Source organism: Pyrus communis, chromosome 15 (genome assembly GCF_963583255.1).
Source record: "Pyrus communis chromosome 15, drPyrComm1.1, whole genome shotgun sequence".
NCBI lineage: Eukaryota > Viridiplantae > Streptophyta > Magnoliopsida > Rosales > Rosaceae > Pyrus > Pyrus communis.
Genome location: NC_084817.1, coordinates 3,560,823 through 3,577,771, shown reverse-complemented (window position 1 = coordinate 3,577,771; position 16,949 = coordinate 3,560,823). Strand labels below are relative to the sequence as shown.

At 34.7% G+C, this 16,949-nt stretch overlaps 1 protein-coding gene across 1 annotated transcript; it reads left to right on the top strand.

Annotated features, from left to right (window-relative positions):
- Nucleotides 1-9,614: 9,614 nt before the first annotated feature.
- On the top strand, nt 9,615-11,639 carry LOC137716857 (putative GATA transcription factor 22). The gene is made up of 3 exons (XM_068456219.1): nt 9,615-10,097; nt 10,568-11,032; nt 11,197-11,639. Exons 1-3 carry the CDS (start codon nt 9,840-9,842, stop codon nt 11,539-11,541), a joined length of 1,068 nt encoding a protein of 355 aa, XP_068312320.1. The 5' UTR covers nt 9,615-9,839; the 3' UTR covers nt 11,542-11,639.
- Nucleotides 11,640-16,949: the final 5,310 nt, after the last annotated feature.

Sequence of the window (16,949 nt, the reverse complement as noted above, 5' to 3'; positions counted from 1 at the left end):
TTGATTTTGTCACGGAAACTCGAAATGATATCATTTTCTCCCAAAGACCAAATACTCTAGCTATAACTTTATGACATGAGAAGTGCTAGGAACAGTCGCTCGCATGATTAATTTGGTTGTTTTTGCTTTGTGAGTCTCACAACTATGAATGGTTGGATCACTCCACCCTTACTGACATATTTTTGTTTCACAAGCAATTTGGACAATAGCTGGTACAATAATACAACATATACGAGTCCATTTGCCTTTAAATTAGAAATCTACTGCCAGGCTTAATTAAGAAAGACATTGAATTTTTCAACCATGCCCTTCAAAAAAGAGAAAAATTTAATTTCAGTACAACAGCTTGACTAACTAGATGGTCACTTCCAAAGGTAACGTATCTCTACATTTGGTTACCATCTGATCCTACGTAAATACAATCTCAAATGCACATTATCCCACTCTTTGTGAAAATGACTTGATCAACTGATTGTCCTACTTAAGTTTTTCTTAGGTAAAATTCTGGAGTACTCATGATGTTTTAATCGTTAGATTTTTGTTTTAAAATGCGAAAATCAAGATCTAACTGTTAATACAACCACAGTACCCGGAGCACCAAATAATTTTTGTTATCCGAGTTTCACCACCACAGTTTAAAGTCGTACAACTACCCCAAACACGGACCTTCGGATCCGCTTACATAAAAAGGTCAAAGGAAATGTCAACGGTCGTACACAAGACCAGCGATACAGATCAGCCGCACAGAATCACGAGCCCTTCCCAAATCTGACTACCGAGGACTGTACTTTTGTCTGTACGTACGTCAGCTCCGATTCCTCAGTTTCAGTTTCAACTTCACCACGGCATAAAATACATCCACGTCATCACCGCAGGTCCACGTCTCCTACGTGGCACAGACCCTGCCAGCGTGTCACGTGCTTTTCTCCCCCATTTATAATCCATTTGTCCTCGCTTTTTCACACACAATACACACTCACTCCGCTCTCTCCTCTGTTTTGCTCTTATCAGAGTCCGACCGCATGGAAGCAGCTGCCCCAGAGTTTCCTCCGCCGGAGTCCGCCGTCTCCGTCTACATCGCCGGAAAGTTTCCTGAGCTCAGTGACGAGCTCTTGCCAGAGATTCCTATCAAAGAAGAGTTGATTGAGGAGGTCATGCAAGAGCTCTACAAGGAGATAACGACCGCCAACGCCCCCGCCGCTACCACCACCACTACAGCTACTTCTGATTGCACCAAGCCGTCTTCACTGGCGGCGACATTTCCGACGCCGTCGCTGGTGCCCGGGAATGGGAAGAGCGAGAGCTGCGGGGCGTCGGTTTCTGACTCCGCATCAACGATGATGGTTGGAATGGAGTTCGTGGGGCCAGCCGGAAAAAAAGGTGGATCGCCGGAGAATGGGGCGTGGAGGAGTGAATGCGGGAGGAGTACTCATGGGTTGGTGGTTGGGAAGGGAGGAATGGACGGCTGTGATCATGCAGGGGAGGTTGATGATGAATGGCTGGAGAGAGTGCTGATGAGCACGTGGGGCCCGGTAGACCTTGATCCATGGTTCTGATGCTCAGCTGGATGTTTTGTTGTTGAGAAAATGTCCGTACACATCAAATCAATAGTTTAAATAGTGAGGTTTTATTAAGAGTAGAAAGGAAGCTTCCAGACTCAAAAATGGTCATATGCTACTAATATTTACGTGTGTAAGTTAGGTCAGTTAATCAAAGTATTTGCGTTTTTATTTGTGTTTGAAATTCGAATTATTAATCGTAAATTAGAGTTGATAAACAAAAAAGGTAAATCTTATTAGATATTAATTTCTCTTCTCTTCTTTCCTTTTCTTTCTTTTCTTTTCTTTGCTTCTTTTCTTTTTTCTTTTCTTTTTCTTTTGGTAATAGTCTCTTCTAGTACTCTGGAAATGGAGAGTTCATCATTTTTTTTTTAATTATTATTATTTTTTAATTTATGCTTTATTATGGCACCAATTAAGCAAACACTTAAACATTATTATGGTTTGTTTGTCATTTTGCTTTTATGGCCTTAGGAAATTGAAATTTTTATTGTCATTTGAAAGAAGAATCCATCTTTATCCCTTGACATAGCATTCAGTGCAATTTTCTTAGGAAAAAGACTTACATGGAACGAATTCATCGTCACTTAGCATTTTGATTTAATAATACATAGTCACGTGTAACTTTTTCTTCACATATCATTGTATTATTAGATCGAGATGCCTCTTCGATGAACCTGTTACATATAAATTGTTCTTCTTCCTTAAGAAATTTCAACAATGATACCTATTTCCATCCTTTTTCTTTTAACTTATTTACTTTTAAAACAAAATATGAGTGGATGTGGAAAGAAACCTGCGAGAATCATTTCTTATTCTAAGGGAGATAGCAATTGAGTACCAAAATTAGATTGTTATGCCGCGAAGGAAAAATGTCATTTTAATTAAGGAAAATTAACGAAAAGTTCAAAAAAACTTTCTTTTTAATGAAAAACCATTTTTAAAAGTATAGTGAATAGTACTAGGGAAATGTATAAATGTGATTTTTCCGTTAAAAGTGAACAGTATCGAGAGTGTCTTGTTAACCTCCATTTTAACTAAGGTAACAACCCACTTAGCAATCTAAAAAAGTAGCAACAGACTTTCTAATATACAAGATTAGTAGCTACTTTTTTAAGTTAGCAAATTGAGCTCTGCAATATATTTTATTGGAAAGTGTTGTTTAATAAAGGGTTTGAAAATAAAATTTAGGCCCCACAAGGTAAGATAAACCTAAGATATTAATATTCTACAGTGAAAAGTAAAATCTGAAGAATTGGTTGAAAAGTGAGTTGGAGGAATAATGACATGTAGAACAACTTTTTAGACCATATTTACAAATTATGCGAAGTCTCACCAATAAGAGATAAACACTTTAATCAGCATTTGATTAATAATTCAATCATCAATCACCACGTTATATGGTTTACAAAATACTGTTTAATAGAGGGTCTCCCTAACATTATCTAAATTGAAATGACAAAGTTTTAAAATAGCATAAAATTGCCAAATAAATTAACAAATGACACTTTTAAGAAAAAAATTTTGCTGACTCCTTTCGAGATGCTAAGCAAAGATGTGCGAGTCTACCATCTCTATTATTTGACTGACAAAATAAATAGATGAGTTACATTTGCCTGTTTTGCAGCAATGGGAAAATTAAATCGGATGAGCTAGCTTAGCTCTGCCAACTGCCAAACATGCATGTATGTAAAAGCAAACTTGAAAACAACTTCCTCTGATAAGGCCAGTTTCCGAACAAATCCATCTACTTGTCTCTTGTGCAAAATGTTGTACATGCCTACATGTGTGCTTTTTTGTTGATTGGAAGAAGCTAAGAAAATCTCAAACGTAATCGGTTGTGAATGCGACAGAAGCACTTTTATCATCTGATCAAGGTGCTTTCCATGGGAAGCATTTTTCTCAAAAAATCTGAAAAAGTGATTAAGCTCTAAGGCACTTCACTTTTCTAATAAGAATGTTGGTTTTTATGCCTTTATTAAGGGCTTGTGACTGCCGTTGAAGTGGCCAAAAGTGATTTCAGACTATGAAAAACACATTTGAGTGCATTTGGTATAAAAGTTCAAAGTATTTCTGGTTGTATAAGTATTTTTTCGTAAAGTATTTTCAAGTGCTTTTTGAAGAAGCATTAAATTTTGATAAAAATTTCAACATGTTTATAGAATAACTTCTAGCAAAAGGGTTTATGACCAAAAGTACTTCATACAGAAGTGACTCAAATGAGCCCGTCTATAACCAAAGTGTTTTCTATAAAAACATTTTCAAGCAGTCCCTAATAAAGTAGAACTATTAATTTAAGCTCTTATTACTCTCTAGTGAATTTGGATCTTCTCTGGACTTTAGTGTCTAGAGCTTAAGGGTCAAGAAATTTGGGCCCTTCGTGTGTGTGTGAAAGATAAATTGGAGTTCTTACTTTGTGTGAGGTAGACAAGCAAAATGAGTTAATGAGAACTATTAGATTCAATCTGAGTGGTCTAAATTGCCTGTTGCTTAATCTCCTGACAGTGAAATCCGAAGTGGATATCTGTCCCTCTGCAGTAGCTAGCATATGGTGGCATAATTGGCATCTTGAATTCATGTTTCACAGACTCACAGTACCAAGTACATGTGACATTGCTTTGGTACATATATGTAGAGGTTGACCCACTGTCCTATATAGCATGCCAAACAGGCCTGGACGCATTCACCTAAATTGCTGCAAGAGATGTGGCCACAACATAAATGGAAAGTTGCATGCTTTACAAATACAACACCTGTTTTCTGCACCATCAAAATTGAATCCCATTGCAATGAAAGGTAGTAGTAATTGTGGCTTTGCTTTTCTTCGGCTTTTGGCCTTGCAGTCTTTAAACGATAGAATCTTTGCTATATGTGTCACTTACCCTTATCAGTCTCTCTCTACCTAGCTAACCTAGCTTTGAGTGCTCTTCAAGTGTTGGACCGCCCTCGAGAATGATTTTTGCTGTGACGCTATCTCAAGTCAATTCAAGCATAATGTGATAAAGTTAAAATGTATGATAATGTCTCAAGTGTGTCTTGTCTTCACATATGGATGAGATATTAGTAATCCATCTTCAAATTAAGGAGAAAAAAAAAAAAAAAAAAAGGTGTAATCGCTTATAGTAAAACGCAACTGAGCAGGTCAACAAGTTTCAAATTGAAGTTAAAACCTGTTAGTCTAAAAGACTTGTCGAGAACAACAAAATGTCTACAAACTGCCTAATTGACACCAAGGAGAAAAACCTCATTTGCTTCGGGACCCCATTGTAACAACAAAGATTGTGCTAAACTCCGATCACGAAGTTTTTCTACTTTCCTCCGAGTTTAAATTTCTCTCTCTATATTTAAAAGCACAAAATGTTTTACTGGCAAAACCATCAATTACCTAGTTTTATTTTCTTCAATTTTATAACATGTCCTCCATTTTCTAGCCAAGTATTGGAGAAGAACTTGCATGAAATATGTTGCACTGTCATGTGGAGTCAGCGTTCAATAATACAATGTCGTGTATACGTTTTTTTCTAACATGTCATTGCATTATTGGACCGGAACACCGCAGTAGCGATAAACGCGTGTCATACATATTATCTCTCCATGTAATGAGATCATATAATTTGAAAGGGACGTGACAGAGCAAACCCCATTGCAAATTATATATGCTGTGAGTCTTTTGATGGAAAATCTGGAAATAATTATGCAGAAAGCTTTAGGAGTTTCCAACACAGCAAGTACGCACAGCAGTTTCTACTACAATGACTATTACAACTTCCATCTGCATTCTGCACTGCTGTTATTAATTAAAATTAATATTAGAGATTTGGTTTGTGATGGTCCACACTACGACAGACAAAGCCAGTAGTGGTCGCTGTCGTCGTTTCGGTGCAGGACCATCGGACCATATGGTGGTCCTTCTCCTTCCTTCCTTTCATATATATCATCATTTTCTTTCAGGTTAAGGGTCTTGGGGTAGTTGAGGACACTGAGGACTGAGGAGGGTCCTAAAATGACTGAAAACGTTTTTGGTGGAAATGGTTTTAGAACCAATTCTTAGTAAAAATGCAAGTAAATTATGGAAAAACACTTAAAGTGCTTCCTGCTAACTTGTGCTTCTTCTAGAAAAAATTTTAAGTGTTTTTGGAACCTAAAAACATTTTATCTAAAAACATTTTTAACCATTTTGAAAGTACATACAAATGAGCTCTTAGATAATTAAACATTTGTGTCTGTGTTTAGAGTGGTCTCCAAGCAATTCCATGTTTACATCTCCACGGTAAAACCATAGTTATGGTTTCTGAAGTCGGTAATGACATCAGTTTTCAGAAGCCGTACTATAAACTCATGGCACTGGGCCCAATCTTGGTTAGGCTCGTTTGGTATTTGTGTGAATGAAGGCCAAGTATGGGCCATGAAATGAAATTGCAGATTGTACACTTAAAATTTGAACCCATTCTTTGAGATCCAAAAACACCAGAACAGTTAACACCCCGCTAAGGCCTTCAGCCTTTCACCGTGATTTAGAGTAACTTCATTGCTTATTACTTTAGGGATAGGCAACCCAATCCAGTCTCTCTCTCCCAAAAACACTCCAGCCCACTCTGGTAATTAGACCCAAGGTGAGCCCGATGGCGAAGTTAGACAATAATCGCCTAGCCTAGTGCCCTACCTATGTGACATAAGGCTGTCATCTCATGACGTCAATTATTAAAAAATTATAAAAAAACCAATTATAAATATAAAAATTATAATTTTTTTTTTCTATAAATACGTAACCATGTTCTTCTACCTTACACTACATTTCAATATTTTCGAATACTTTCAACTAATCTTTTATTATTATCCGAAACTAAAAACAAAGTTAACATTTATTATTTTATAAAATAAAAATATTAATATTTTAATACGAATTGCCTGGGTTATTCAATTTAGAGGTGGAGATACATTTGGACATTTACTGTTCATTGCAGGCACTTATTATTCATTTAAGGAGATTGAGTTGCCTATTATCCAAGGGGCCTTCCTACACTAGAAGTGCTCTTAAGTGAGTGTGATACGAATAAGGCAGTATTAGTTTGATAAAGTGAGTGTGGAAGGCAGCCAGTTGCTGCCCTGGGCTCTAGCACACCTCAAGTTTTATCGATGAAAAATTTTGTCGTTAAAATAAGCATGTTATGGTCTAATATTGCTTGAAATAAAATTTTAGCGTACCCTCAACGCTTAAATTTCACTACATGTACAAGGAAAATAAATTATCCCACCCCTATTTAAATTCCTAACTCTACCATTTGTGTGACTTTGATACTGATGATTTTTACTAAATCCCTAAAAATTAACAAAAACTAATAATCAGGGGGAATAAATTCAAAAATAATATAATTTAATCGAATTTTCCACTAATTTGTAAAGATAACGAATTGTGAGGTTGGAGATGAATATTTAGTTTGTGGTTTGGTGAGCTACCACACGGTTAAGCCAAAACACAGCGATGCATGCATGCCCACCAAGCAACGACACAAGTAGTCGTCGTGTCACGTACCTCAAATTGTCACCCCAATTACAAAACCAAGATTTTGATGATAACTACATTCCTATATAAAATCATCCCCCATATTTTTGTTGCATGCTAAATGATATATATTATGATCGACTGAGATCTATATACACAAATATATAATATATAGATCTGTAGCCATATCATGACAATATTAATCAACCAATCAACTTCAAACATTCGTGCACACTACTTACTCACACAACTCATATTACGTAGCAAGTTTCTTGATCTCATATATTCATGAATTATAACGAAGATGTTGATTTTTTAAGCTTTTGTGATCATGATTAGGTATTGTTGTTGATTAGGTATTTCATGGTCGTGATTTAGGAATCTAGACAGCACTATTTGTATTCTTCTTCGTCTTCTCTTAGTGATCGAGATAGTGTTAAATATATAAGATGGGATCCGATCGATAGGATGGTTATGGTTGAGGAAAAGAAGTAAGCCATACTAGATATAGGAATCGATAACTAATTGTACGAACAAGATAAATTCATGGGGTGTGATCAAGATTCAAGTGATTCCAAGGATGAAAGTCTAGCATAAGTTCTCGACCTTATGTTTGGATGACAAACTTTTACCTACCAAAAGATTTTAGACTCAATTGTTAAAAATGCACAACAGTAATAGCACTAATTAATTACTTAATCACTAGAATTCTTCTACTAAAGACTACATATGCACTACAAACAAGGTAAACAAAGAACTTTTTGAACGACATCTTTATGAGAATCATTTGAAAGTTTTCTCAAATGTATTGCATCTTGGCATTTTCAAATCCCTCTATCAAATTTTTGTACTTCATTCCTAACAAATTTACATATATTAAGTTTCATGGAACTTTAAAGTCCCTCATCCAAACGCACGATTTTAAGAATATTACCACTCTTTGCCAATTAATTTTTTTTACATGCATGCAACTTGGGGTAATTTTTTTTCTATATGTGTGTACTGTAGATGTGGAGTTTATACTGCTTTTTTGAACAAAATTTATTGAGTCGGGCGTAGCCAAAACAATATATTGTTAAACTGTAGAACAAACCTCACCAAGTGGTATTGTGCTCGCAGCCAGCTTTAGATTTAAAAGGGGTCCCCTGGTCCTGCACCACTGTATAAACCAATGTGATCTTATAAAATGCAGCAAAGATTTTTCGAATTAGAAACGGACAAGAATTAACGGATAAATCTTGTGAGACGACTAAATAAATGAATATAATGAAATTGCCTTCATATATCCTTCAGATGAAGTAATCATTACTTGCTCCATGTGACCTGGTCATCAGTGTGAGAAAAAAAAAAAAGGACAGAGGGAGATCGAAATATAAAGATGAGCAATGAAAGAAAAATATCAGAAATTGAAAGAGAGAGAAGGAGAGGTTGTCACTGTCTGTAGCCTTTGCCAGCATTTGATGAGTTTTGGCAAGGTTAAGGATGAGATCATGAGAGACGCTCCCATATGCAAATAGGCTATCCATATACATTCCATTCCATACCAATCTCTTCATATATATCTGCACAGTTTTCTAGGTTTAATTTCTCTGAGTACTAATCTATTCTTCAAACTACTTATTTTTTAATCTATACATTGAAGGAAGTTGAAATTTCACTTTGTTGCCGAACATATATCAAGCTGTTAAAAGATCTAATTGGACAAAATCTTCCTGACTATCGATGTGAGACATTTATAGGTCCTCACATATTAGTTAGATTGAATTGTGAACGTTCAAAATTTAAACTCGAAATTGGAAAAACAATAGCATATATAAGATCTTCTAGCTATTGCCAGTTTGAGAAGAGGAATAAGATTGTATTATAAAAACGAAAAGATTAAGATCTTATTACGTATACTCTAAACAAGAAAAAAGTGTATTGGCGGTGACTACTTGTGAGAGAACACTTAGAAGATGTTAACAGTGCACAGAGGAATAACAGTGATGAGTATAGATACTTGAACCTCTAAAACCCTAGCTAAGACCTCACACACGCACACAACACGCACATGATAAATAGAATTTTACGCGCGGTAAAGTTTTACATGTTGTGCGTTGTATGTGAGAAATTTTTAGTTATGAAGGGAATACAAGTGGTACATCACATGTTTTAATAGGAGTGGTGATAAATTTTATATTTTAAGTTATTAACTTTTTTAGCACACATCTCACTATTTGTATAGTGACACGTGGTGTATCACTCCGTGTACCGATTATACTAAAAAAATCTCTCGTGTATGTATGTATTTGATGAATTTTTTATTATCAAGTTGTATAAAATAGTGGGGGTTGAAAACCGCAGAAAATTAATAGGGTTTGTCATACATACTGTACTGGAGTGCCATTGCGAGTTCAACAGCTCCTTTGTATTTGTCATTTTCTTGCGGCAGCAGCAGCTTGTTTATCTATCTATCTATCTATCTGAGTCCTCTTGACACGATGTCACGTGAATGTCTTTCAGCCTTTCAGGTCTCTCTCTCTCTCTCTGTCTCTCTCTGTCTCTCTCTCTATTCGGATTCTTGCTCTTTCTCTCTTATAAGACTTCAGAATATCTCAGGACCTTTTGATCAGCCTTTACCCTATCCCATATTGTCCTCCTTTGCTGGACACTCGACACACAACACCCTTTTAACCCCTCTCTTTCTCGCCCTAGATCTCCCTCCTCTCTTTCTCTCTCTAGATCTCTCTCTCCCTCTCTTCTCTCTCTAGATCTCTCTCTCTTTCTCTCTCCCTCACATGATGACTCCAGTCTATCTGAACCCACCATCCTCTCCTTTATCCCATGTCGAGCAAGCAAATGATCAGGATCAACGCCTGAAACTTTTTATATCATCATCATATACTAATCAAGCTGCAGCTTCATCATGTTCTTCTCTGATCTCATCATTTCCTACTTTCTTCGACTCCTTTGAAGATCAAAGAGCTGGGAGTTCTAGCACCACTACTACTACCACTACTCTTGGTCATGGTCAATCACTATTATACCATCACAAGGTAAGAAAACCTAGCTATATAGCTACGAACATATATATTAAACTTAATTATCTTAATTAAATTTTCATATAGCTCGATCTTCCTTTAATTGATTCTTCACAAGTCCATGATCAAACTTGGTACTTCTGTGATCTGATGATCTCATAATTGATTAATTTTGAGGGGTTTTTCTTAGATAAAAGTTAAAACTAAAAGGCAAATGAATTATTCGTTCTCACAGAATTAGCTACCATCTATATATATATATATAAGATTGATTTTTTGTCCGAGACTCCAAAAGCCATATTCGTTCTCTAATTTTTAGCGTTTTGTATCATTGTATTATTGTCACATGCATGTACGACACACACTCATAATTACATTAGATAAATTGTTAATCAATTAGTAGGTTAACAAAGACTTCTGTCCGAGACTCCAAAAGCCACGTTTGTTCTCTTTTTTTGTTTTTATTTTTTATTTTTTTATCTCAGGTTGATAAGCACATACGGGATTGTGGAACAAGTATTTATGATCAAGCATCCTCGTCATCTTCTTTAGTTCAGCCTCATGTGGTGGACGTTATAAGCAACAAGGACCATAGATTGATGTCGGCATATGCTGATCATGAAAGGGAGATCAATGGTAGAGGAGGAGAAGAGGAGGGTAAAAGTAATAATAATATTAGGCCAAGGGCAGTAAAATGGATGTCCTCCAAGATGAGGTTGATGGAAAAGATGACCAACCCGGATCTCGGGCCGGCCGGTACCACTGGAAATCATATACCTGCAGCTGCGGAGATAGCTGAGCATAAATTCCGAGTTGTTCAGTATCAAGAAAACAGTGATGAAACCAGCTTTTCCAGAAATAGCACCAAAACTACTCCAGCTGTTAGGGTTTGTTCTGACTGTAACACAAGCACAACGCCACTTTGGAGGAGCGGTCCTCGCGGCCCCAAGGTAGTTGCTGTCTAAGATTTTTATATTGTGAGACTGAATCTGAACCGAACTTACTGACACATAAATAAACATGACTAATGGTTCAAATTAATTTACTGTTTGACAAGAGATAAATAAGCAAATACATGTTTGGGTTCATGTGTGTGTATATGTGTTTGTTGCAGTCGCTGTGCAATGCATGTGGAATCCGACAGAGGAAAGCGAGAAGAGCCATGGCAGAGGCTGCGGCGGCTGCTGCAAATGGGTTTGTAGTCGGCGCCACTGACACTTCATCTACCAAGGGTAAGGTGGCCAACAAGGAGAAGAAACCGCGGGGAAGCCATAGCAAGAACAAGAGCAAGCTCATCGTCACCGACACTCCATCAGTATCTCCCAACAACAAAATTAATAGTAATAATAATAAGATTTGTTTCAAAGGTTTGGGTTTTCAACGAGTGTTTCCTCAGGATGTTGCTGAAGCTGCAATCCTCCTTATGGAGCTGTCTTGTGGCCTAATTAATCACTCTTGATTTCCATTTACATTTTTGCTCTCCGTAATCTTTTATTTAGGAGGATTTTTTCTCTCTCTTTTATGTGGTTTTGCTAAAGTGTAGTAGTAATAAAAAATCGAAAGAGTTACTTGAAGAACATGAGTTTGTTGAAATTGTAACTGTAATTTATTTTACGCATTGTTAAACTGTGAGCTATTAATTAAGAAAATTGTTATTAGCACTCCAAACTTTTTATATTAGGAAAGAAAAATACACTTATGAGAAGTGTAAAATGAGATTTTTGGAGTGCCAATAACACTTCCCTTAAATAATGATAAAAATTAGCATATTTGAATACATAAATTAATAATATGTTTATTTATAGGGAATAAGATGAATGAGAATAATTCTCATTCTTTTTCCTTAAGTTTCATAATCTAATACCGAAAAATTAAAAATCAAATCGATTAAGAACTCCGTACTTCTCTTATTCTTAAATTCTCGATGAGAAATTTTATTTAAACCCATATAACCTCTTTCTACACCCAACTTAAATTTTAAATGTGAATTGTTTTTTTTTTTACTTTATTGCATAATTACCATCAAACACAAGATAAAACTAACAATAAAATTAAAATTTATCAATAAACTCACATTCAATAATCAAACCTTACTATTATGCAATCTTTATCCTATGTTCATTTTAGCTAAATGTCGCTTTAAACCCTACCCGATGGATGATGATTTTGAAAAACACTGATTTGCACAAGATGTTAATAATGTTGTAAATGTCACTTGTTCTAGTTGAACCATGCTATTCAGCATCTCATAAAGGAGGCCAAGAGACGTATCAGCACCTTTGTGGATGCATTGGCTGAGATTATTGATGTCCAAATGATTAAGCTCTTACATAGCTTGATCAAAATCCCTTTGTGCCTAGTAAAGAAAACTCAACCTTGCATGAGTATCGATGTATAATAGCACTTGCAGCACACTGATTTTTGCTTGATCAAAATCCCTTTGTGCATAGACAAATTAAATTGTTTCTAACAGCAAAAGCATGTACTTCCTCCCTGGCTTTCAGATTTGATAAATACGATACTGTGGGAAGAATACTTGAAAATGCCACGGTCTTTGGTCTGCTACCGCATGCCTGCATTACGCGAATCAAATTTAATGCCTCTTCGTGCCAGTTGTTCTGAACTAAACCAGAAATCACAGCATTCCAATTACTTAACTTTGGCTTCTTACTATCTCGAAAATCAACTACGGCTTTGTCAACAAACCCATGAAAAATGTACCCCGAAACTAATGGGCCATAAGTGACCTCATCCTTTTCATTCATCTCATCAAATAATTCTTGAATAAGATGCAGAACACTGGTTTTTGAGTTTTTATTTCTAAATGGGAGTAAAGATAAATTTATAAATTGAATTGGGTTTGTGAGGGTAATTTAAGTAATAAATTTGGGTATAAAGAGATATCGATAATTTAATTAAAAGTAATATGAGTGTAGAAAATAAGTTGTATGTAGAAATATGTTAGATGGGTTCAAATAAAATTTTTCATTCTAGATTCCTTATTCTCATTCTAATTAAGTAAAACATTTTCATATGCAACGGGCTGCGCTGATTGGATAAGAAAATTTGAAAAATAATAGGTCCAAAGGGAAGGTTATGAAATTGAGCCCAGAAGTGAATGTTGTGACATGAAAGGAAACTTCATGGCCGCCTCATGTGGTCAAAGATGATCAAACTGAACCTACCTCATGACAGTGACCTCCTTCTCATTTACCAACTCTAAGAACTAAAATGGGAGTTTATTAATTTCACCTACCATCTATCATGATCACCTAAAACTTGCTGAACATTCATCAATCTTTACCGACTCAAAAACTAGATTTTGGATGTCCTACATATGTAATTTCACATTTAGTCAATTGATACTTTGTCATCTAAACTATTAGGAGGTGAATTCGTACACAGACCTCAAGTGTATGAACGAATACTCTTAATCAACTGAACTATAAACTATTGTTATTTTTTTCCTTCATGTTTTATTTGAGTTCAAACTTTATGCACCCAAAACTCTTTGTGGCCTCTCTCTGACATATCTACCTGAATGACATGTGTTACTTTGATTTAATTTATCTTTAGTGTACACATTAAGAAGTGGATCCCACAAAAAAGTGTGTACAAAATTGTTTAAAAAAAGTAATGCCACAAATCTGTCCCCTTAACTTTTTAAGGAATACTTTGGATGTAGTCTCTAGCTATCAATATTCTTTTATTGAAATCTTGTTAATTTTTATTTTTTTATCGAAGTCATGACATAAATTTAATAATGCATTTCTATGTAGGTTAATATATATTATTTAAAATTTAAAATTAAAATTAAAATTTGTAATTGTTTATATTAAGAATAAAACCCATATTTTGTGGGATTAAAAATAATAAAATATAAATTATACTCTCTAATATATATTTTGTGTGTGTGTAAGTGCTATTAGCCCTCCAAAAATATCATTATATACTCCTCACAAGTGTATTTTTATTTCTAATTATAGAAAGTTTAAAGTACAAAATGAGATTTTTGGAATGCTAATATCAATTCCCTATACATATATATATAAACATGGATACGTTAATCAAAATTAACAAAAAAATATTATTGTACCAAAACATGGGTCCATTCTTCAAAACCACAGGAAAAAAAAAATTAGGCTTAATAACATTAGTAAATTTCTTCAATTAAACTTGACATGGATACATTCTCTAATCAACTAAAAAGAAAGTACCCATATAAGTTTAAAAATGGATTAAAAAAAATTGAATGGATTTTATACAAAGAAAAATGGGTACATTGTATATTTAAAAATAGTACATTTTACATATAACAAATTGGTATTTTAGCCATTTAGTACTTCGGACTAGTGTTATTCCTCTTCATTTGGAAGTGAGAGGTCTTACGTTCGATTCTCGCCAAAGGTGAATTTAAACCACATTATTGCTAGCCCATTGTGAGGCTAAGCTCACCACTCTCCCTTTAGTGTAGTTAATATCGTTTGTTCAAAAAAAATATTTAAGGATGGGTACATTAAAGATTAAAAAAATTATATGAATGGGTACATTTATGATTAAAAATTGAAAATCTTTTTATAATAAACCAATGGGACAAACTTATTCTAATTTTATTATTTTTATTTGCGAAATGTTTTGAATTGAAAATTAATTAGGAACTTAATAAATGTGTGAGTATTAAAACCCCAAATTCAATTACTAATTTTTATTTTAAAAAAAGTGTGCAACTGACGTTCAAATTCATTATTACATTAATGTTTGGGACTTCGATCAAAATAAAAAAACTAATAAGGTCTTGGTCAATGAACATTAGTAACTACGGACCAATACTAATTTCTTCTTTTTTGTTGAGGAGATAAGTTGAAGAATTAACATTGTTAAGTAAGATTTAAATGAATGATCAGATGTCAATATATCACAAAAAGACCACATAATTTTTTTTTTGAACAATCGATATTATCTACACTAACCTCACAATGGACTAACACTAATGTACTTTTTTTTGCTAAGAATCAATCCAATAATGCCACTTAATGCTAATTGAAACTATTCTATATTGTGATAAATCTGTAGATACCAATCATTTTCCACAAATACCATGATGCCACTGCAACCGAATTTTACTCTCAAATGTACATAGTGCCCTTTGTAGTGGATTCCCACTTCCCAGGGATTAAAAACTAAAAGGCTGAGACCAAGTCCTAGATTCACCTACTCGATCAGGATTCCTAACTTTAGCAAAAAAACAATCTGGTCCGTTGATTCTGACAGTTTGACGGTCAGTAATACATCAGACTAATAAAAACGTCAAATATATAATCACAATAACAGCATCTGACTCAGTTCAGTTGAAACGTACACTGTCAGCCACAGACATCTTTCTCCTCTCAAGGATGATCCCCTGTCATTCTTTACCAAAATTACACACCAAACCCGGATTTAGTTCTTCTTCGGACCTCAAGTTTAAGGATCAGAAAATCTGAATTTTTGGTTCATGTGAAAGAGAGATTTAAGTCTTTAATTTGTGTGAGGCAAGCTAATAAAATGAGCTATTAATAAACGATAGGTTCAATTGAGTGACTCAAATTGTTTGATTCTTAAATTCCGGACAATAACATTTCGAGTGAATCTCTGTCCCACCAACCCCCACTTCACCAAATACAGTTGGCCCCACCAAATAGTCAATCTGGCAAATAATTCACAAGATTGGAGTTGGAATATTCAACCAAATCTCCATTACCACAAATGTGATAATTCTTTTAGGTCTCTCATCACTGTTCATTAGCTTAGATCTAAAGCGTTTGGAAAAATCTTGAGTGTAGCTGTGTGTATATTTGCATACATAACATAAAAAGAATGATATGTATCTTGTTGCATTTAAAAAAATCTTGAATGTAACTGTGCGTATATTTGCATACATAACATAAAAAAAATGATATGTATCTTGTTACACTTAAATTCAGAAATTTGTAATATTACACGAGTCATAAGGCCCATAATCTAACCCTTGTGTGTGAGGTGATACATGAAGATAAGCCTATCGTGTTAGAGAATCTGCCAACAAATTACAGAAAAGATTCTCAAATTCTCACTCCAAATCCAGCAGATATGATTCAAACACTCCTTTGGTTCATGTTTTTTCTCCCTCCCCTCCTCCCTCAACACTATCTGGACAAAGCCATTCATTCAGATCCATTGAAACTCAATCTCCTTTCCTCCAATCCCTCCCACACATTCATGATTTTATGAACCATAATTTTCATTATTTTTGTGGGTTTTTCATACCCTCCAAAAAAATTCTATCCTTTTCTCGATAGGTGCCCAGTCATCCCAGTCATCCACCACCCACCACCACCACCAGATCTTGAAACTCCCATCACATTTTCTCCAAATTTAATATATATATTATTATATTAAAAGAGGCGAATATGTAACTCTATTTTTTTACACAATTTTTTGCATAATTTTTTTTTAGAGTTCAATTCATAATGTATTCCAACGATTCGAACTGTGTATCTTTTAGACCTTCTGTCAAAGATCATATGTACAAAAAATTACCAAAATCCAAAACCATATGACTATAGGAGTAAATTTAGTGTTTCTTCGTAGGATCTTATCCGTCAATTTCCTCCCCAACAAATGAATTTCTTAATAACTTTGTATTTGTCTAATTTTTTGGACAAGAATGATCTACGAATGACATTCTAAAAAATAGATAGTTCGAACCATTAAAGTATATTACGAAGCAGATGTTACAAAATATCTATAAAAAAATGTATAAAAAATGATGTCACTAATCTGGCTCATATTTAAATATTCATATATTTATATATTGACGAAAACCTCCACTATTTCGCTTATCAAAAA